The following is a 24573-nucleotide window of genomic DNA, read 5'->3' as shown; positions in this document are numbered from 1 at the left end:
CATTCTCACTGCTTTAAAATGTGAGAAAATGTTGAATTTTATTCAGAATCCGTTACTAGACCCTGAATAGAGCGCTTCAGAGTGTGTGTGTGTGTGTGTGTGTGTGTGTGTGTGTGTGTGTGTGTGTGGAGATGCAGTAGAAAGACAGACTTCTGTTTTTTAAGAGATTTATTAAATGTTCATGATATTAAACTTTAATAAAAGTATATTTCAGAATTCTTCTTTTCCACCAACAAACATCACTCTTTCATTTCCCCCCACAACAAACCCCCAGAATCCAATCTCACAGAAAGGAGAAGAGTTTCTTAGAGAAGCGCCATCTTTTCCTTCTGTTCCTATGTTTGTGTTTCCTTTCAGCTTTAAGACACATCTCTTAACCCCCGTCCACTCAGCATCAACACACTGTCTGTGCTCAGTTTACACCATTAACCAGATTAACAAGAACAAAGACAGTTCAGTGTTAGCCCACACTTACATTGTGTTTGGCGTCGTTTGAAAACTAAATATTTAATATTTACAAATATCTGAAGAGTTCTGGAGGTGGAAGTGCACTATGACGAGGGTCTGTGTTTACACTGACGACACAGATGAACACCACCCACCCATTACACCCTGATCCCCTCTGTCCTTTTTCCTCCTACAGGAAACACCTTCACTCACTCACACCCTCACTCCTTCATTACAGAGTAACAATAGAAACCTCTCCCATGTTCTGGGCTAAGGCTGGTTCTCTCTGTTTGAAGCTATATTTCCTGCTGTAGAGAAGAGGGGCTCAGATGGTGTTGAGGAGCCTGGGATACAGAAGTAGGACCGAGCTGGACACGTCAGAGACAGAGAATCCACTGTTTTGTAACTGACTCCCCATAGATTTGATGTGAGAGACGATGGAGACCAGCGCACAGTGTAAATAAACACAGCGCTTTATAACGAGAGAAATCAAATAAACCGCTGAAAAATCCTGTTTACATCAGGGATATAAAAGTGAGAGAAGTGCAGGGGTGTAGTGTTCACTCAGATCCAGGTTTTATCACTGATTTGTCCCTGAAGAGACTCTCTGCTCGCTTTCTTTTACAAACTGAGCTTCATTTCTGTTTCATCGTCTTTTGTGATTCTCCTCACATTTTAAAGCAGCAGCTCGTTTGACAGAAAAGACCAATCAAAACAATAGATCACACACAGCACTATTTTATCTGACACAAACTCACTGAGGAGTCTGAATAAAGATAAAACCCAGCACAGAGGGGTTCAGTGAATGTGGTGGTGAATGTGTGTAAGTGTGTGAGTGTGTGTGTGTCAGTGGAGATGCTGTAGAAGGACAGAGTGCCGGCCGAAGAGTCCACATACACTCCTACTCTGTTAGAGCTGGAGGGAGGAGGCGGGAGAGCAGTGATGTTCTTATTGTGAAGGACAGAGTAACTGAAATTAGAGCAGAACAGACTCCAGGACTTTTCATTCTTTCCAAACAAACAGTCAGCACTGTATCCTTTTCTCCTGATTGATTTATACACCACTGAAATATAAACCCCTCCCCCACTCCACTCAGTTTCCCAGTAACAGCGTCCAGTCAGACTCTCTCTGCACAGAACCTGCCACCAGTCACTGAATCTCTCTGGATGATCAGGATACGACTGTTTCTCCAACAAACACTTCACCTTCCTGTTCCCCTCAGACAGAGAGAGGTGTGTGTGCACTGTGTTTGGGTCCAGTGTGAGCTCACAGGCATCTGCACACAACAAGATACACAACACACAATCAGACACACGACACACACACACTCACACTCATGACATACACACACACGACACACAATGGTACCACATTAAAATAAGAATACACTAATAAAGGTTTACAAATGGTTTAAAAGCCTGTTATTACTTGGTTATTAATCACATTTTGAACACTTTAAAAGTGATTAATAATCCTTTGTAACACAGAGAAAGGAAGTGTGACAGTGAACTCTTTTGTGTCTAATACTGAAAGTGTGAGAGAACTTAGTGAAAATGTGGAGGTAAAGAATAAGCTCAGACCTGAGAATGTGAGTTTAGTCATTTCACATGTTAAGGTTCACCACATTATCATTAAAGTAGAAAAAGACACTCTGGTGGTGGGGCATTCATTAAAGGGTTAAACTCATTAACAAATATGTGCTGGAGCTGATGGGGTTAATGTCGACTGATGGAGGAGACACAGTGAGGTCAGTATTCGGCAAGATCTGAGGTTTAACTGTAGATGGATCTGGGTTCACTATTTGGCAAACAACAGGTCACTGGTGCCCTTTATATCTGTGTTATAACTGATTATTAATGTGTTAACAACATAACTGTTAATAAACAGACTTTAAACCATTAATAAACATTTATAAGTGAAGTCTTATTCTAAACACACAAACAACAATAAACTCAACACAAAATAAGACACAACAAATGTAAAGAGAGAAAGAGCAGGAGAGAAAAAAGAAATGGGGAAAACAAAAGGTTATGAAATGAGAGAAAGATAAAAAACACTGATAGAAAGAGAGATTCAAAAATAAAAGACATTGATAAAGAAAAAGTAAGGGTCAAAGAAAGAAAAGGACAGAAAGCATGGGATAGAGAGAGAAAATAAAAACAGAAGAATGATCAAAGAAAAAGAGGTTCATGTTTCATCACATTTTGTTGCTCCACTTTGTTTAAAATCAGCAGAAAACATTACAATTAATAAAGAAAATAATCATCTCACAATGTCTCCAACTACATCATCATCGTCATAAGAGAGAGAGAGAGAACCTACATTTTCTTAGTCCTGGTTTTATCCAGATCTCTCCTCCATGCTCCAACCTACAACACACACACACACACACAGTTGTGAGTTGATGGTTGTGTTTGAGTGGTGTGTGTTCTCACTGTTCTCTCTTGAGCCCCACATTCATCTTCATTACAGCGTCATTCATTGATGTCATTTTTGGAAACCGAAGAAAGATCATCATCTGTGGTGTTTCATCCTCTCTGTCTTTTTATCACAGAGAAATATTCTGTTTCTCTTTCTCTGTGTTTCATTTCCTCCATTTCCCTCTGTTCCTCTCAGCCTTCAACACAGAATAATGCAGCAGCGTCGCTCTTCTACAACTGCTCCATTAAACCCTTTCTAGATCCTACACTCAGCTGCTCATTTATTAGGTTCTTCTGCCTTGTACCTGCTCTCACTGACCATTTCATCACAGACCCCTACACTGCCCGACTAACACAACTCACACACTATAATATTTCACTGGACCACCTTTAGCTTTGATTACTATCCACATTCACCACGGCTCTGTTTCTACAACCTTCTACAACACCACAACATTTATTTCCTCCAGAGCTGCCTTCATTTTTGGTGGAGATCTTGTATTGACGACTGGAGAATCAGACCACTCCGTAAAGTCTTCTCCAGCACGTCCCAAAGACTCTCAGTGGGTTCAGGTCAGGACTCTGGGGTGGTCAGTTCATGTGTGAAAATAATTCCTCACTCTTTCTCAGTCTGAGCCTGATGAATCTTGTGAAAATTGTTCCAGTGTCATCCTGGAACAATCCACTGCTGGGACGACCTGGTCATTCAGTCCATTCAGGTCCTCAGTGGACTTCATTTTACTGCCACATAACACTGCTGAGTCCAGACCTGACCCACTGAAGACCCCCAGATCATAACACTGCTGAGTCTAGACCTGACCCACTGAAGACCCCCAGATCATATCACTGCTGAGTCTAGACCTGACCCACTGAAGACCCCCAGATCATAACACAGCCTCCAGAGACTTATACAGGGGGCACTGTGCATGATGGGCGCATCACTTCATCCACTTACCTTCTGACCCTGACACCCCCATCACTCTGGAATAGGGTCTGTCTGGACTCATCAGATCACATCTCCACTGCTCCAGAGTCCAGTCTTTATGCTCCACAGTGAACTGAAGCCTTGTTTTCTGATTAATCTCTAACACTGAGCAGAGGTTTTCTAAAGACCACACAGCTGTTTAGTCCCAGTCCTGTGAGAAATGCTCTTACTTTCACTGTTAAACACAGCAGTGAGTTTCAGGATGCAGCAGTAGTGTAGGATCTTTCAGTCTGAAGTGTTTCAGCAATGAGGCCGTAGAACTGTTGTACCAGAGTAATTCTGTACTTCCCTAAACACTGAATGTACATTTCTGAAGACTTCTAGAAACAGTCTACAATCCACATAAAGAGACTGTTATAAGGGGCTTAGTTTAACTTCAGTGTCTCACAAGCCTTCAGCCTGACAAGAGTTACACTGAACAGTGGAGATAGAGCAGTGAAGGTTGATACTCTAACTATTAAATACTACTTGAGCAGAGCAGAGGCTAAATGAAGAAGGATCAATGAGCTGTAGAGCTTTATAGAAATACAGTAACAGCAGATGACATCAGTAACTGAACACACACAAATACAGAAAGCTGTCCGTACCTGAGTGTGTCCAGTCTGCAGTGTGGATCCTCCAGTTTAACAGAGATCAGCTTCACTCCTGTGTCTCCTGGGTGATTGTAGCTCAGATCCAGTTCTTTCAGGTGTGAGGGGTTTGAGCTCAGAGCTGAAGCCAGAAAAGCACAGCCTTCCTTTTTAACTAAACAACCAGACAATCTAAAGAGAGCAGGGAAAGACGGAGAGAGAGAGAGAGAGAGAGAGCGAGAGAAGTAAAGTGAGAGATGTGGTATTTACTCAGAGCAAAACAAGCAGCTTTAGAATCAAATCAACAAGCACCAAATTCTGTTTAATTTACAAAAACACTTCAATCTCAAACAGGTTAAAATCTAAAAGTAAAAGTTATAAAAAAGTTTAAAAACCTTAACATAATTTTAAAAAAGACCTGGATGTTTGTTTCCATAAATCTAAGATATTGTAGAGTCTGTTCAAATCCTCACTCAATAGAAATGAAATCAAATCACAACACAACATTATTACAATAGTGTCCCACAGAGGGGTTATTACTAGAAGTATATATACAGACATAAATCCAGTAAAGGTTTCTATACCATGACCTCCCTGTTTAAGTTATGATCCTAATTGTATTCTTTTAAAGGTTTTGAAATGGGAGGTGTGTGACAATTTGGGGGCGGGGTCAGGGCAGTTTCTCTCAGTGAATGCTATTGACTGATGTCTCCTGGTTCTGTGACTGCGTCATACAATGTATATGTCCCTCCTACTGGGAGAAGCAGAGCTACTGTTTTCCCCAGGACAGCACCATTGATAAACAGAGTCGAGACAAGGTCATATTCCACTGTCTACAGTGAGTTCAGATCATAGTAATATGTGATAAACATGTGGAAATGATGTTCACTGCAGGAAGACGTTAGAAATCTTAGATTGAGTCGACAGTGAGGTCGAGATAAAGTCATGTTCCACTGTATATGTTGCCCCCCTAAGACTCAACTCAGGGAGCATGTGATCTGAGATAAAGAATAAAGAGAGCACACGTGTTGAGCTGATGTAAACTTCACAACAAGAGGATTTATTCTTCCACATGATTTTAAACTTTCAATTATCTAGCACTTATCTCAAATTCTACTCATGTTATGTTTTACATTTCTTCATAAAATCAATAACTGACTTTAACATGTCTTAGAAGTTTTCTTTGTTTCCAACATGTACAAATATTTACATATATATATATATATATATATATATATATATATATATATATATATATATATATATATATATATATATGCATATCATGAACCATGAAACAATATTTATAAACGCATGCATTACAAGTGTTCTCCAAATGGCATCTCCTACCAATTGACCTCAATTTAGCTGCCATGTACAGTATTGAATATACTGGAGTCCAATAACATTTTCTGGTGATGGGAAATAACCCAAAATATGTACATCTAGTAACAATAACCAGTAAATGTCATTTTCGATGAAAACGTTTCATAGATTAATTATTTAACACTCAAAAGGTCCCTTATCCGTTCACTGGTTTAGACTAACTTGTCTCACCATGTATTCCTATGCACTGCCGCTAGCATTAGCAGATTAGCTCACACTTACTTACTACATATATGATATTTATCATATATCATCTACCTAATTAGTGACATAATGTATTTTTAAAAAAAAAAAAAAAAACATTATGTACACTTGATTTTCATGTTTTTACCAACCTGAGATAAAGAATAAAGAGAGCACACATGTTGAGCTGATGTAAACTTCACAACAAGAGGATTTATTCTTCCTCCATGGTGCGCAGTTCTATTCTCTATCAATTGCATATCATACGCCCCCCTTTGGCAGACATAGGTAATAGCCTTTACTCCTTTCGAGTTAACTGAAACCAATTGAATATTTATACTGAAAGGAAGATAGGTAAATAACAAAACAATATTTTGATGTGTGTTTTTTTTCTTTCTCTCAGTTACTTCTGATCCTCTACACTCTCCCCCACTTACAAAAAATGTCTCCTGACATTTTATGTACTAACATGATTTAATGCCCGAAAGTATACCAGTTATAACAGTAGTGTTGGGGCTGGATGGGGTAAAAATATGGCATAAAGTTCTGAGTTACAGGTACAGGTGTGGGGCATAAGAGAGGCTTTACTTCAGCTTTCACCTGGTGATAGTTGAGATAAGTGATCTTTCCATTCACTCTTTCTCTCCTCTTGTAACATCTGGAGTAATGTACGATTCAGCCGTTCCACAGGATTACACTGTGGGTGATACGGTGTGGTGCGTGAGTGAGAAATTCCCGACAATTGTTGACAAATCTTTGAAACAGCTGATTCTCAAACTCACGTCCCTGATCGTGGTGCAACTTCTCCGGATACCCAAAACGAGGAATGAAGTCATGAAATATCTTTTCTGCAGCTGTCCTACCCGACTTGTTTCTCGTTGGATATGCCTGCGCAAAGCGTGTGAAATGGTCAATGACAACTAGGATATATTCATATCCTCCTTTGCTTGGCTCCAGATGTAGATAATCAATTGAGACTAACTCAAAGGGAGCAGTGGTTGTAATAGATCCCATTGGTGCTCTCTGAGGAACATTTGGGTGTTTTTGTTTGATGCACGGACATTTCTTCATTACATAATTTTCAATGTCTTGTTGCATGTATGGCCAATAAAAACGCTCACGGGCCAGATGCATCACTTTGTCACAACCTACATGGCCTACATCATCATGTAAACACTTTAGCACCATGGGCCTCAATTGCTCAGGGAGGACCAGCTGTTTGTTGTATTTAGTTTTTCTATATAGTAGTCCATTCTCAACTTCCAACTTATTCCACTCACACAGTAACTTCCTAGTTGCTTTAGTCATTGTCCTTTTCTCTTTTTCATTTGGTGTCCAAGCCTTTTGTTTCAATGACATCACTTGTTTGATAGATTGGTCTTTCTGTTGAGTGTCTCTAATGTCCTTTGGTGTCATACTTGACACATTGTCTACTGGGACAATTTTATCATTGCAGGCCAGTTGTAGTGCAGCTATCCAAGGCACGTCATTGTTTTGAGCTGCCTTACTCCCCTGCCACATTGCAGACACTACGTCTGGTAACACTGTTTCTGTATACTCATCCATGCTTTGTTGCAAGTCTAATGGTTGTCTGGACAACATGTCTGCGTTTTTCTTTCCGGGTCTATACTTAATATCAAAATGGAAATCTGCTAACTCCCCTATCCACCTGTAGCCCATCGCATTTAACTTAGGACATAGTTTAGGGGGTTGTTATCTGTATAGACGGTGAAAGTTGGAGCGTAGTACAGATAATCACGAAACTTATCGCAGATGGCCCATTTGAGTGCCAGGAACTCAAGTTTACCAGAATTTAGGTGGTAATTCTTCTCAGCAGGTGTGAGAGTCCTGGACCCATAACCAATCAATCGTAGTTTGTGTTTTGTCTTTGATAAAGAGCAGCTCCCAAACGCGTCTGTATGCAGTACAAATGGAAGGTCAATATCTGGGTAGGCTAGAATGGGAGGGTTTGTCAGAATGTTCAGAACATTGACACAACATCCTGATGTTCACTGGTCCATGTTATGGGTGTACGAGGAGAGAGTTGGTTTTTGTCCCTTCTTTTGGTTTGTCTTACTTTGCTCGTTTTTGTGCCTGTTGTAGTGGCACTGTTTGTCTCAGTAGGGGTCTGAAGGAGTTCAAACAAGGGTCTTGCAAGTCGAGAGAAATCTTGAATGAATGAGCGGTAGTAACTGAGAAATCCCAATAATGTTCTGAGCTCTCCGACTGTGCGGGGTTTCTTGTCTTTCAGTGACATTACTGCTTCCAAATCTTTTGGATCCATCCGGACACCTTCTCCTGAGACTAATCTCCCCAAGTAATGTATTTCTTTTTTGAATAGCTCACATTTTGATACCATGTTGTCGCATTCTACAGAGGACTTGTCTAAGGTGTTCTACGTGTTCATCAAAAGATTTGGAATAACAGAGTACGTCATCTAAGTAAGGTACGCAATATTCATCTCTAATGCCCTGTAACACCCCCTTCATACAACTGTGGAATGCAGCCGGTGCATTTGTTAAACCGAATGGTATCCGCACCCACTCATAAAGTCCCCAAGGTGTACTAAAAGCTGTCAAGTGTCTAGACTCCTCACTTACAAATCCTTGATGATATGCACTGCCCTGGTCCAGAATGGAAAACCACAGATTTCCACCCAAGCTATCCAACAGATCTTGTATCCGTGGTAACGGATGTCGGTCAGGTACAGTCTTTTGGTTAAGTTTGCGGAAGTCAATACACAGACGTAACCCATTGTCCTTTTTGTGCACACACACTACTGGGGATGAATAGTCTGATGCTGACTTTCTAATCCAGCCTCTGTCTAAGAGATTTTGAACATACACCTTAACCTCTTTGTACAACGGTCTTGGGATGGAATTGTAACTTTTCTGCACAGGTATGTTATCAGTCGTGTTTATTTTTAGCTGCAACCCTGGGGTACATCCAATATCTCCTTCCTCACGAGCAAACACATCTCTTCATAGAGCAACTGTCAAACTACTTCCTGTTCATGTTCTGGTAAGTGATCTAGATTCACGTTGGGGTGCCACCTCATATCTGCGGGGGATGCACTTTGGGGTTCTTCCCCCTCACATAATGTCACATGAGCAGAGCAACAGTAAGATTGGCCTGTTTGTGTGGTTGCGGTTTCAGGACAGATGTTTACAGGTTTGAACTCAATTGTCTCCTCTATATGTCCAAGTATTGTCTTTGGAGGGAGATATATGTCGTGTCTAGTTACGTTTTGGGGTTCTGACAACTTTTGAAGCACCAGGAGGTACGTCAACAAGTGCTGGAAATAGCTCCAATCCTTCGGGCAAATTACATTTCACAGCTGGCTCAAATAACCTTACACCTCCACAAGTGAATGCCGATCCTCTACATATACAGTGAGTTCAGATCATAGTAATATGTGATAAACATGTGGAAATGATGTTCACTGCAGGAAGATTTTAGAAAACTGAGACTGATTCGACTGCCAGGTTGACTCGCTGAATCATTTGCCAAGAGTCAATGCTCGAGTTGTACTTCCAGATGCTTAAAGAACTGATTAGTTTGAGTCGACTCCTGTTCACTAGCTACATTTACTTTGTATTCCACCTTCTCTCACTGCACATAGACGCTGAGGGACGGCCTTGGAACCATAGTCTCAAAATTATTTTGGATACTGAGTAGTCTCCTATTTTACATTTTCCCCGTTTCAAAACGAAACACAAAAAACCACAGTACACATCCTCCATGTTTGTTTTTCTGTAGAAGGCTTCTCTCAGTAGGAGGGACATACACAGTGTATGAGGCAGTCACAGAACCAGGAGACATCAGCCAATAGCATTCACTGAGAAGAACGGCCCTGACCCCACCCCCAAACTGTCACAAACCTCCCATTTCAAAACATTTAAAATGAAGAGGGTAAAAACCAATTGAGAATAAAAAAACAGACAGTTTGAGAGTGAGATTATGATCTGTGTGTGAGCGCAATTCCTCTCTCTCTCTCTCTCTCTCTCTCTCTCTCTCTCTCTCTTTCTGCTCATGGGTTTCACATTTGCGATTAACTAACACAATTTTAAAAAGGTACAGATTTAAATGTTCCACCTGGTGTTACTGCGTCCTCTATTTTTGACATTGATGTGACACCATATGTTTCCTTTTACAGACACAGACACACATTAAAAAGTACTTGTGTTGTGTTTTAATCCCAATGGAGTGTAGCCTTGGCTAATGGGTAGAGACCGGGCGGTTGCTGGTTCAATCCCCAGGTCCAGCAGGAACATCCACGGCTGAAGTGTCCTCGAACAAGGCACTGAACCCCAAACGGTCTGATTGTGTGTTCACAGCCCCTAGTGCACAAATGTGTGTGTGTGTGTGTTCACTGTCACAGATGGGTTAAATGTGGAGGACACATTTCCTTGTTCGTTATAAAATGACAAACAATTGCACATCATACATTATATATTACATTATGTAATTTATAATCTAGTAATCCAGTCTTTTCCTTAATACTTTATACTAGAGCTTAATTTTTTTTTAATGTATGAAGTCATGTTTGTGAGGAGTAGAAAATGAAGAATAAAATCCCAGAACTCTGACCTGAGTGTCTCCAGTTTACAGAGTGAACTCTTCAGTGCAGCAGAGAGCTTCTCCACTCCTGAATCCTGCAGGTCATTGTTACTGAGGTCCAGTTCTTTCAGGGAGGAGTTCACCAGTAAAACTGAGCCCAGATCTTCACAAGACTTTTCCCCAAGTTTACACACAGTTAGTCTGTAAAGAGAGAGGACATTACTCACTGAATAGTTACAGGAAAATTTCTGAAAGAATAAAGAAAGACATGTTGATTTTATTTAAAGGAGAAACAAACAAACAACTACAAAAACAAAACAAAAAACTCCCACTGCGACTCATCTTTCCTCCAGTGGGGGGGGGGGAGAAAATGCTTCATTTAAACATTAAAACACACAGTTTAACAGAACAGAACTGAAGCTTCACAGAAACCTCTTAGAGCAGCTAAAGAGAAATGCCTCAAATAACAAGATAACTTTTTTTACATTACACTGATCAGACTCTGTGTAGAACACATTAAAAGATAAAAACCAAAGAGTCAGTGTCTGTATATCACTATAATAATAAACCTCTGCTCTGGTTCATAGCCTGTAGGACTGATAATATCACCATGGGGAGAGTCTGCTGTTGACTGCTACTCCAGCAGTGGAAACACTTTACAGAAGTCCTGAAGTGTTCAGAGAGCAGAGATAATGTTGGAGAAGATGATCTGATTTTTGTGAGTAGTGAATTATAATCTAGGAAACCAGCAACTGATTTCATCTTAATATTTCATATTGTATGTTACGTGCCAGAGAGGCACTGTTTGTTTTATTTTCTCCCTCTACTTTCTTTCACTTCCTCTCTCTCTAGTTTATTACCTGTTCAGCCAATGGGGGAGCTGCTGCCCAAGACTGCTGTCCTAATCCTCCTATAGGACGAGCTGTTCACCTGGAAGAGGCAGGACCTCTTGGATACAAAGCCCACCAAGTGGAACAATGAGGGGGAGGAGCGTTTTACCTTTGTGATACTTGAATGCTGCTAACTTATGGTTTGAGGCTTGTTGCTGCTAGCTTATGTTTACAGATGTTGCTGCTATTTTTTTTGATGATCTTTGCTGCTATTTTTTTTGATGATCTTTGCTGCTAGCTCAAATTGAGATTGTTGTTGCTGTCACTAGCTAGAGTTTGAGGTTTAGTTGTGGTGCTGCTAACTTTACTTTAGCCTAGCTTCACTTTATCCATTTTAAATCTGTGGATTGCTCTTCTCTTGTTAAATCTCTCTACCACCACTACTGGTGTGGACAGGCAAGTACAGGCACCTATACATTCCATGGTAGGACAAACCCTGTATATATACACACTAGGTAAGGGGTGAGTGCCACATCTGTATTTCTGGGGCAGTTTAGTTTTATTTGTTAGGGAACTTTTGTTTATTTCTTTTCTTTGGCACCATCTACAGTCCACCCAGTAGTAGTCGGTTGGTTTTAGCATTTGAGATTTTTCATTGTCTTCTACTTCTCATATCACTGCTACAACTACATTTGCATGGTTGTATTCTTAAACCATTATCATACCACTACTGCTGCTTTATTGTACCTTGTACTTTGCTTTAGATAAAGCTGAAAAGAGTATTCTGTTGTTCCCTCACTTCCACATTACACCACACATTCCATGTTACACTCATCCCTCGATACCTCTAGATACATCTTACAAAAGAGTGTCTGGCGCAACATTGTATCCTCTAAATACAATTTTAAAGATGTATAAATTTAATGTTGGTGAAGCATAAAAATCAAGACTGAACTGACAGAACTGACCTGAGTGTCTCCAGTTTACAATGTGAACTCTTCAGTCCGTCAGAGATCAGCTTCACTTCTGATTCCTGCAGCTCAGTGTGACTGAGGTCCAGCACTTTCAGGGAGGAGTTTGGTGATTTCAGAGAAGAGAACGTCACAGGAGAGAAGTGAACGTCACAGGAATTCATGGTGAGTTTATACACATTCCGTCTGCAAAGCAAAGTAAATACAACACTTTCCATTATTTACATTATTCAGAGGGGCATTAATAACAGACTCAGTCTGAACATTTTTTCTGAATATTGTTCTGAATATTTTCAGCACTGTTTGTGTTCTCTTCTCCACATAAACTCCTCCTCTGGCCTAACCAGGTCACAGTGGCGACTGAATCCTAATTGGAATCATTGGGTGTAAGGCAAGAACTCACCCCGGACAGGACACCAGTGAATCACAGGACATCACACACTCACCCAGTATCTCAATCACTCACTCACTCATAACTGGACAGTTTCACACACACACACACACACACACACACCTGTGGCCAGTGTCAGGTGACAGGGAGACCACGCCCCACACAGACGCAGGGAGACCACACCCCACACAGACGCAAGGAGACCACGACCCACACAGACGCAGAGAGATCACGCCCCACACAGACGCAGAGAGATCACACCCCACACAGACGCAGAGAGATCACACCCCACACAGACACATTAAATAGAAAACTATGAGCTTTGAATGTTGAATATCAGAAACATTTAGATCACTTCTGTCCAAATCACAGACCAACCTTTATTAAATGTTCTGTGTAAAACTAGAGCAAATCTTACTGTTTTTGCAAACCTTTTCTATTCAGGAACACACAGAAATCTCACCTGATTATCTCCAGTGTACAGTGTGAACTCCTCCATCCCTCAGAGATCAGCTTCACTCCTGAATCCTGCAGGTCAGTCTGACTGAGGTCCGGCTCTTTCAGGGGTGAATTTGGTGAGTTCAGAGCAGAGCAGAGACTTCCATAGGAATTCAGGGTGAATTTACAGTCTGTGAGTCTGCAAGGTAACGTAAATACAGGAGAAAGTAAAGTTAAAATAGAGAATGTGAAATTCAGACTCATGTGAATCAGGAATTATGAGATTTTCATACATCAGTATTTCTCCAATATTAATTATTCAGGGGTGTGTACATTATGAGCTCAATCTGAACATTTGTTCTGAATGTTATTCTGAATATTTTAGTGCTATTTACATTCCATTACTACACGGAATTTCACTCCAAACTAAACTTTGTAAGGGTAACTACAGCCAACTGGAGCAGAACATACACATTATCCATATGGACATTCAACTCACAATCACACAACTCTCACCTGAGTGTCTCCAGTTTACAGTGTGAACTCTTTAGTGCCTCAGAGACCACCTTCACTCCTGAATCCTGCAGGTCAGTGTGACTGAGGTCCAGCTCTTTCAGGGGTGAGTTTGGTGATTTCAGAACAGAGCAGAGACTTTCATAGAAATCCATGGAGAGCTCACAGTGAGACAATCTGTAAGGAGAAGTAAACACAGTGTAGAGTTAAAACAGAGAATGTGAAACTCACCCTCACAGGAATCAAGAATTATGACGTGTGGAAAACACTACTGTTATAAACTTGGGGTCTGTGTGTTATAAACACAGACACAAACAATGAGCTCAATCTGAACATTCATTCATTTTCTGTAAGTGCTTCATCCTGTTCAGGGTCACGTGGGTCTGAATCCTCCCCAGAATCACTGGCTGCAAGAGGAACACTCCCTGGACAGGGCCCCAGTGCATCACAGGTCTTCACTCACTCACCTATTTGACATTTATGAGGTCTTTTATGATTTAGGATTGACACTGACATTTATGATCACACTCAATGATGACTTTCTTAAATGTACGAGAAAAACAAAGCAAATAAAAACTTTACTCCAACTTATTGTAGAGAAGAACAAACTATAGACACCTGCTGCTGTGAAGAGCAGAGAAACTCAGCCACTGAACTGATTTAATCTGGAGAAATTCTTCAGGAAATACATCAATTCTTTACTAACATTTATATTTGTATTTGTAAAACCTGTTTATTCTCAAGTGAAATGTTTCAGAAAACAGCTCCATATTGTTCTGAAAGAAATGTATATCATTTAAAAAACACACTGTTTCTAAAGGTTTGTTTTTGTAAACAGTGGGAGAACATTTACACAACACCTCATTTATTTACTCTTTTCAGGCACTAAATGAGCTCCTGTTATAATCTGTGACTGTTCTCCTGTGTTTATTTCCTTTGTCATGTTTTGATCACGTGTTCAGTTCTGTTTTTCTTGCCATGGGTCTTTTACACACACACCAATAACTATCAATATCAAAAATCCCTTCTTTTGGATTAAATCACCAAATACCAAAATTAAAATAAATTAACAAATACTTCTTAATTAGATTTTGTATATGCACGAATTAAATTCAATCACAATCAATACATTGTGTATCAAATGATATGACAATAGTACAAGGTTTCCCTTTTTCCTGTGTGTGTATATGAGTAATTAATGTCCGTTTGTTTCACAGGTGGCAGTTGGAATTGAGTTTGTGTAAAAGGTCCAGTCTGTGGAAACGTATGTGTTTCTCCCACTGCTCTGGAGAGGAGTGAAAGTTCAGCAACAGTGAAAAGAAGGGGGTTTCACAGAGCAGAGTTGTCCACAGCACTTGTGGACAGCTTCCAGGGTCGGAATCCAGGGAGGCTCGCAATCAAATGTCCAATCAAAGGTCCAATTTGAAATCTAGCCAAAAACCTGACCTATAATAGGTCATTAATACTCAGTCAACATCAAGTTTTTGTATGAACACATATCAGCTCTAAACACAATTCAAATTCAACTACACATCCTCACAACATCTTTACCTTCTTTAACAATTAACTGAATATATTTACAATATTTGGAATTTATGTACAGAGAAAATAAAGATAAATGCACTGCTTGGCACACAAGGGGTTAAAATCTTGCAACGTGCATCTTTGTTGCGCGCTTATCGTGGGCTCACACAGGCTGAAATATCCCCAATAAACACAAAACTACACACTCCCAGCCTCTACAAATCCAACTCTTCAGCTTCGTCTCAATCATATGGGTTATAAATCATTTTAAATTGTTATATTGACACGTTTAAACACAGGCATCACCACAATCCCAATGAAAATACATGGTTAGCGTAGCGCCGTAATTACTAAATTAACTCACCGATGTAAAACTCAGTGTATCCCAGATAATAACGCTCCTCTTCACCACGGAGGGCCTCCCAGGTCCACCAGCTCAGTGTTTTAATTTAAAGAGGGTTTACTTGCTAACACTGCAGTTTTTTTACTACATAAATCCAGCTTTTTATCCATCTTTCTATCTTTCTTCTGCAGATGCCTTCTGCTCTCGACGGCTGCTCGACCCAAAAAGAAAGAACTGGGTCCAGATCAGCAGAACTACCCGCGATTATCAACGTGGTCAATCACCTTATTGGCTGTAGCGTGTGACGTACTACTAGAAAAAAAAATCTCTCTCTCTCTCTCTCTCTCAGAGCCAGGTTTTAGGGGACCAGAACAGCATTGAGAGAGGCACCATTCCCCCTCTTACATGTCGGAGGAGCCTCACAAACATTTTGAAACAGTAATTTTAAGGTAGAGGCACAGTGGTGCAGCAGGTAGTGTCTCAGTTACACAGCTCTAGGGACCCCCGTAGGTTGTGGGTTCGAGTCCCGCTCCGGGTGACTGTCTGTGAGGAGTGTGGTGTGTTCTCCCTGTGTCCGCGTGGGTTTCCTCCGAGTGACTGTCTGTGAGGAGTGTGGTGTGTTCTCACTGTGTCTGTGTGGGTTTCCTCCCACAGTCCAAAAAACACACATTGGTAGGTGGATTGGCAACTCAAAAGTGTCTGTAGGTGTGAGTGTGCCTGTGTTGCCCTGTGAAGGACTGGCGCCCCCTCCAGGGTGTATTTCCGCCTTATAAAAATACTACATTAGAGTTCCTTATAAGAAACGAAAAAGCAAAAAAAAAACTTAAAAAAAAAACTTTATTCCACCTTATTGTCTAGAAGAACAATTTAAAGTCACCTGCTTGTATTAACGACTGTAACTGGTTGGTATGTGTATTAACAATCACTTCAGGGGTCGGGTCAGGACAACAATTATATATGTTCAGGTGAGTTGAGATAAAAGGAGATAATATTCAGGTCCAGGATTTAAACTGAAATTGTCTTTAATTTGACTTGTCCATTAATATTAATCTGGTACAGGTCTCCACATGTAAGTAGAAGTGGGTGTGGTGTTCTACACAGAGATAATAATCAAATACAATTAGAAACACTGGTCTATGAGTAATCCCCTTACTACAAATACAACTTAAAATGTCCATAATAAATAAACATCATTAAAGGCTTGTCACGAGGCTAAGACCTGACTATAAATGAACTGAAGATGTACAACATAAATGCACATACATTACTTATCACAGCTAAAAGTAACCTACTCAACACAAGGCATACATCACACAAACATTTTATGGATGCATTTAATTAGGAAAAACATAAACTACGGACTGCGTCACACACAGGCTTACACACCTCAATTAGGTAAAGCTAGTAGCTAGCAGCTGACTTCCCCAAATTACTTAAAAACACTCGACAAAACACAGTGAAAATATATATATTTCGGTCTTATACAACCAAAGATAAAGCACAAATAAGGTTCCTCACGTTCAATGGAGGCACACTGTTAATGAGACCGATTAAATGAAGACCGTTTCATGCCAATACCTCTCTGAACCACGTGTGTTAGCAGGATTATGCATCGGTGCATTCGGGTAGCCACCTAGGGGCGGAAATTAGAACTACATACAAAACACTGAACTACAGGCATACTAGACTTGAAGGATGAAAACAGGTAAATGAACAGTCTTTTGTACATGCTGCAGTGAAGGGCAATGAAACTCCGCCACTGAACTGATTTAGTCTGGAGAAATTCTTATGAAAAGACTTTTCTTTCCTAACATTTCCTTCTGTAAAACTTGTTTATCTTCGTGTAATGTTTCAGAAAACAGCTCTGAATTTTTTTTGACAGAAATGTACAGCATTTGAAAAACACTGTGTTTCTGAGTTTTCATTATGTTTCTGTAAACAATGGGAGAGCATTTACACAACACTTCATTTCTTTACTATTTCCAGGCACTAAATTAACTCCCAGATCCATGTGGAACACCTCAGTAAATTGTGTTGATGAGAACATTCAGTAAAATGCCTCATTTGATAAAAATAATATAAGAACATAGTGAACATGTGCTGTGTGTAAAATATAAAGTGAATCATGAAGCTGATATTTCAAACACTTTCAAACATTTCTGTCAGAAATTAAAAGATAAAAAACGTGTCTTACCTGAGTATCTCCACTTTACTGTTTGAACTCTTCAGTCTGTCAGAGATCAGCTTCACTTCTGATTCCTGCAGCTCAGTGCGACTGAGGTCCAGCTCTTTCAGGGAGGAGTTTGGTGATTTCAGAGCAGAGAAGTGAACTTCACAGGAATTCATGGTGAGTTTATACACATTCAGTCTGCAAAGCAAAGTAAATACAGCACAGTTCAAACAGAATGTGGATTTCAGACTCAGAATCAGTTTAATGAGATTAATGAGTAAAATAATACTTTCCGTTATTTACATTATTCAGAGGGGCTTTAATAACAGACTCATCACGCTCTCTTTCTCTCTCTCTCTCTCTCTCTCTCTCTCTCTCTCTCTCTCACACACACACTCACACATACACACACACACACACACACACACACACACATTAGTGCACTAGGGGCAGTCATCCTCGAAGCCTGAGGAGCAGTTGGGGGTTGGTGCCTTGCTCAAGGGCCCCTCAGCCGTGGACTGAAGGAGGACAGTGCTTTTCCTTCACTCCCCCACCCCCAATTATTCCTGCAGGTCGTGGGGATTGAATCAGAGACCTTCCAGCCCCAAACCCTCTTCTCTGAGCACTACACCACAGCTGTCCATTTATAACACCTGAAATATTAAAACTAAGACTTTACCTCAAAGAGGAACCACCAAATGTTCCTAATAAACACACTGAGGTGACTGGTTTAAAACCTTGTAACGTAAACAATCTCAGAGCCATCCTCTGCCCCATTAAATGGAAAACTATGTGAGCTTTGAATGTTGAATATCAGAAACATTTAGATCACTTCTGTCGAAATCATAGACCCACCTTTATTAAATGTTCTGTGTAAAACCAGAGCAAATCTTACTGTTTTTGCAAACCTTTTCTATTCAGGAACACGCAGAAATCTCACCTGATTATCTCCAGTGTACAGTGTGAACTCCTCCATCCCTCAGAGACCAGCTTCACTCCTGAATCCTGCAGGTCAGTCTGACTGAGGTCCGGCTCTTTCAGGGGTGAGTTTGGTGAGTCCAGAGCAGAGCAGAGACTTTCATAGGAATTCAGGGTGAATTTACAGTCTGTGAGTCTGCAAGGTAAAGTAAATACAGGAGAAAGTGAAGTTAAAATAGAGAATGTGAAATTCAGACTCATGTGAATCAGGAATTATGAGATTTTCATACATCAGTATTTCTCCAATATTAATTATTCAGGGGTGTGTACATTATGAGCTCAATCTGAACATTTGTTCTGAATGTTATTCTGAATATTTTAGTGCTATTTACATTCTATTTCCACATGGAATTTCACTCCAAACTAAACACTCTTCACTCTTCTTTCACAAACAGAAACAGAGCGAGAGTAAACTACAGTCGGCTGGAGCAGGAGAATACACACATAAGAGCAGGGGAGTGAGTGACTGGTCTTAGTCTCACTTTAGCCCAGGGTCTAGTCTCTAGTCCTTCCTTGAACTGAACTGAATTATTATTATTATTATTATTATTATTATTATTATTATTATTAATTCATTCATTCATTGCCTGTAATCCTTATCCAGTTCAGGGTTGCAGTTGGTCTGGAGTCTACCCGGAATCACTGGGTGCAAGGCAGGAACACACCATGGAGGGGGCGCCAGTCCTTCACAGGGCGACACACACTCACACCTAGGGGCACTTTTGACTCACCAATCCACTTACTAACATGTGTTTTTGGACCGTGGACACAGGGAGAACACACCACACTCCTCACAGACAGTCACTAGGAGCAGGACTTGAGCCCACAACCTCCAGGTCCCTGGAGCTGTGTGACTGTGCCACTGTGCTGCAAATTATTATTATTATTATTATGATCACTGGTAAAATACTGTTACTCTGATTTCTGCTCTGCAGAATTGGTTCTCTGCCTCTGTGCCTGAGAATAATGTTGTCTTTTGGGAGTGAGGATGTTATCACTAAAGAGATTAATGCCAGTTTACAAACAGAATATAGTACAAACACAAATAGTAAATTCACTGAACCTTATCCATGTAAAAACAATGGCCTAAACTTTTTGAGGGCAAACTACAGCCAATCAGAGCAGGAGAATACATTCATTATCCACATGGACATTCATCCAAAATCTCACCTGAGAGTCTCCAGTTTACAGTTTGAATTTTTCAGTGCCTCAGAGATCAGCTTCACTCCTGAATCCTGCAGCTCAGTCTCACTGAACTCCAGCTCTTTCAGGGGTGAGTTTGGTGATTTCAGAACAGAGCAGAGAGTTTCACAGGAATTCATGGTCGGCTTACAGCCAGACAATCTGCAACACAATGTAAACACAGCGCATAATACAGTAAAAAACGTGAAGGTGAGGAACTGTCTGTTAGTTTGGTTTGTTAGAGCAAATGTGAACGCTTCCTTCTGACACTGGTGCTCACCAAACAAGCAGCAACTCCTTTTTTATTCTGTGCAGTGGAGGAATTTCAGGTGCTGTTTTGACTCCTTTATCCATTTGACCACGTCTTGTTGTGTTTCCAGTTGGAAAAATATACCACCAGGTACACAGCCCCGAGAAGTGCATTAAGCTCAGTGTGGGGCATTGTTCAGACGACAAAACTAATGTCATACATGCGTCGCTTTTTTTAAAATACATATTTGTTTCAGGACCAAACCAGGACTAAAATATAACAATGTATGAATTTACATATTTGGTCCAACCCAAGGAAACTGAACTACAAGTCTGAACACTCCTTGAAATTCAGCCTCACAGGAATCAAAATGATCAGACTTGAGGAAAATACTGCTTTTATAAACTTGGGGGATTTGTGTGAGATACAGTGAGAGTGAGAGAAAACAAGAGAAAGACATCAGTCTTATCCATGTTCATCAAACTCCACCTGTTCTGTAATGTCTCATTCATTTTATTTATCACATCCTAATTATACACAGAGTGAGGAACTTCTACTCACAGTAAAACAATCTGGAAACTTGTCTCAGTCAACAACAACACTGGAAAATATATATATAAAATAAAACATAGAAACAACACTCACACTGCCTTTCTGCAGTTGCTCACAGCTGGGATCAGTCTCCAATAACCCGGCTCAGTGGTGGTGTACTTCCTCAAGTCCAGTTCATCCAGCACCTCATCTGAGTTCACGAGCATGTAGGCTAACGCTAAACACTCATCAGCAGACAATCTCTTATCTGCCTGATTTTTGGATTTGAGATACTCCTGGATTTTACTGGATAAAGAGGAGTCGTTCATTTCAGTGAGACAGAGGAACAGGTTGATAGATCTGTCAGAAGGAAGATCCTCTGATGTTATTATGCGTTTGATGTACTGAACTGTTTTCTTGATGCTCTCAGAGCTGCTCACTGTGTGTGTCAGTAGGTCCTGCAGGAGTTGTTGATTGGACTCCAGTGAGATGCCCAACAGAAAACGGAGAAACAGATCCAGGTGTCCAGTCTTACTCTCTATAGCTGTACGCACAGCTCCCTCCAGCAGCTCGTCCAGTGAAATCCTATAAGACCACTTCCTGGTTTTCAGCTTCAGAAACTTCAGGTCCTTTCTGTTGTTGTTCACACAGCAGTGAAACACATAGAAAGCAGCCAGGAACTCCTGAAAGCTCAGATGCACAAAGCAGTAAACCTTCCTCTGGTAAAGCACAGACTCCTCCCTAAAGATCTCAGTGCAAATCCCAGAGTACACTGAGGCCTCAGTGACATCAATCCCACATTCTCTCAGGTCGTCTTCATAGAACATCACATTGCCCTTCATCAGGTGTTTGAAAGCCAGTTCAGACAGTTTCAGAAACATGTTCCTGTTGGATCTCAGGAGTTCCTGTAGAGTTCCTCTCTCATCTTCCTCCTCATACTTCTCCTTCCTCATGATTGTCTGAGTGCACAGGAAGTGTGAGTACATTGCAGTCAGAGTTTTAGGGATTTCTGTGGTCCCTTGTTCCATGATTTGCTGAAGCACAGTTGCTGAGATCCAGCAGAAGACTGGAATGTGGCACATGACGTGGAGACTCCTCGTTGTCTTAATGTGGGAGATGACACTGTCGGCTTGGTGTCGGTCACTAATCCTCTTCCTGAAGTACTCCTCCTTCTGGGGATCATTGAATCCCTGAATTTCTGTCACACGGCTGATGTAGTGAGAGGGGATCTGATTGGCTGCTGCGGGTCTGGAGGTTATCCAGATGTGAGCAGAGGGAAGCAGGTCTCCTTTGATGAGGTTTGTCATCAACACGTCCACTGAAGACACCTTGGTCACGTCTGACACTTTCTCACACTCTGAGAACTTCAGTGGAATTCTGCTTTCATCGAGGCCGTCAAATATGAACACAGTTTTACACACGTCATATTCCTTTGTGTCCAGACCTCGGAGCTCAGGATGGAGGTCACACAGAAATCCATGAAGACTGTACTGTTTGTCTTTAATCAGGTTCAGCTCTCGGAATGGAAGCACAAACATGAACTCTATATCCTGATTGGCTTTTCCTTCAGCCCAGTCCAGAATGAACTTCTGCACAGAGACAGTTTTTCCAATGCCAGCAATGCCTTTAGTCAGAACGCTTCTGAGATTTTTGGCTTTTTTGTCTCTTTCATGTCCCTCAAGCACAAAAATGTCATTGCAGCTAATTGACCTTATGTCATCTTGATGTTTCCTAGTTTTTTCAATCTGTAAAACTTCATGTTCTTCATTAACTCCTTCCCTCTCTCCCTCGATGATGTAGAGCTGAGTGTAAACCCTGTTCAGGAGGATTTTATTCTCTTGTGTTTTGAATCCCTCAAATAAGCTCTCGTACTTGTTCTTCAGGCTGATTTTGTTTCTCTCTGAGACACTGAGCAGGACGTCATCCACTGGTTTGTATTCATCCAGCTCCATGGACTCCTCCGTGTGTGGAAACGGAACAGAGCCTTTGTTAAACCTCCTTCTGCAGCAGGGACAGGTCAAGTCTCCTGAGTGGACAGACTGGTCCCTAAGGCTTCTGATGCACTGTCTACAAAAAGAGTGTCCACAGGTGATAGAGACTGGATCTGTCTGAATCTGCTCACACACTCCACACCTGGAATGATCCTGGAGTAGCACATCCCTCCTAGAGAACACAGTAATGCATCAGTGTCACAGATATAAACAGTATCTAATTTCACACAGTAATAACTAATACACACAGTCATGCCTTTTCCTGTCAATGTTAGTTGTCTCCACTCAGATCAGTTTAGCTAATTATCTTGGGATCATGCTGTCTGTAATTAAATAAATGTCTAAATTAATGAAAGAAAGTGCCTTTCAGAACAAGATACAGTCTCTAAACTGTAAAACATATTAGATATATTAGATCACTGTATAATGTGGAATGCTGTAAAGCTGTTAAAGCAAAAGGACGCTTCCTGAGGAACTTCCTGCTGTAAATCACCTCTATGTTGCATGATGCTGTGTCAGTGTCTCACCTCTGGTCTGTACCAATTCTTTCATTACTGAAATTAACAGGGTGATGCATGGAGTTGTTACTCTTCAGAGACACACAGCTGGGCTCTGGAGGTTCTGCCCTGAATGTCTGCTCTCTGAAATGTGAAGTAAACAAAACAATGAAGTTAAAGTACTTGTCAGAAATTGTATCTGAAAATGGCAAAATGTTCATTAAGCGCCGTCCCCAAATTATCTTTAAATCTTTAAATATCACAGGTTATAATTAACTCAAACAATAACTGAACACCTGACTTGTCAGATAATGGGGATTTGTAACTTATGGAACAGTGTAAACCGTGAGATAATGACCTATACCTTGAGAACAAGGAGGAATAAGGTAGGAATATCCACTTTATTTTGAAACAAAGAAAGTAAGAAAGGGCTCTTCATTATTTTTCTATGTGAGATTTCCTCTTCACTGCATTAGTTCTGGGTCAGAGTTACAAAACAGTGGGATAGTTCTCCAAACACCATACAGACCATAATACTGAGTCTTTACCACATCCTCAGCTTTTTCATCGAGAGGGAGGAGTTAAACCAGTTAAAAAAAAAGTGGAAATATGGAAAACAAAATCAAAATTCTCTTGAATGCACAGCATCCCTCAGAGCACTGAAAATAAGGTGGATACAGTAAAATGTATGACACCGAACCATTACAGAATCTATACAAGTGTAATGTGTAATATTACAGCGATGATGCATACGCCCGAGTGTCTCACCTCAGGTCAGGATTAGTCATTTCACTGCTGTGAAAAGAAGAATCAATCATAGAGTTGTAGCTCCTCATAGACACAGATCTGGGCTCTGGAGAACAGCCTTTGGATCCCTTCCATCTGGAAAAGTGAAGAAGAGACACATGAACAGATCTCAGAGCTGATAATATAAAGGAAAGAGAATTCAGATATTTAAATATCAGTCTGGAGTTAATAATTCCACCCACGCAATTACAACATTCAAATTGTTCATTCAACATTCAAAGGGGCAGCCATGGCCTAATGGTGTGTGTGTGTGTGTGTGTGTGTTTGTGTGTATGTGTGTGTGTGTGTGTGTTTGTGTGTTCTCTGCCACAGATGGGATAAATGACAAATATACATTATGTGGTTTGCTATAAACTGACAGATAAATACACATTTCCATTTTTGTTGTCTGCTTATTGCGAAGTGTGCTCTGAAAATATTATTTCCCAAATATGCCCAAATTAATAGCTGCATCACACAGCTGTGACTTCTGGGAATGAATAAATCTGATGAGCCATTAGCAGGACTCAATTGTGAAAAACTGAATGGTGCGTCTAAAACAAGCAATAGAAGAGGCTCACGTTAAATCTGAGCTTCCTTCTTCATTGTTGAAGTTCTGAGGCTCCAT

The 24573-nt window shown here is 40.6% G+C and overlaps 1 protein-coding gene across 1 annotated transcript; it reads right to left on the bottom strand.

Annotated features, from left to right (window-relative positions):
• Positions 1-1181: 1181 nt before the first annotated feature.
• LOC136678111 (NLR family CARD domain-containing protein 3-like) lies at positions 1182-24573 on the bottom strand. The gene is made up of 10 exons (XM_066655963.1): positions 24527-24573; positions 23928-24041; positions 20786-22834; positions 19879-20052; positions 18671-18844; positions 13697-13870; positions 10581-10751; positions 4440-4613; positions 2770-2816; positions 1182-1723 (listed from the first exon to the last, which is right to left on the bottom strand). The coding sequence occupies exons 1-10, from the start codon at positions 24571-24573 to the stop codon at positions 1182-1184; spliced, it is 3666 nt and encodes a 1221-aa protein (XP_066512060.1).

This window comes from Hoplias malabaricus, chromosome 2 (assembly GCF_029633855.1).
Source record: "Hoplias malabaricus isolate fHopMal1 chromosome 2, fHopMal1.hap1, whole genome shotgun sequence".
NCBI lineage: Eukaryota > Metazoa > Chordata > Actinopteri > Characiformes > Erythrinidae > Hoplias > Hoplias malabaricus.
Note: the sequence above shows the minus strand (reverse complement) of the source record. Positions and strands in the feature narration are given on the sequence as shown.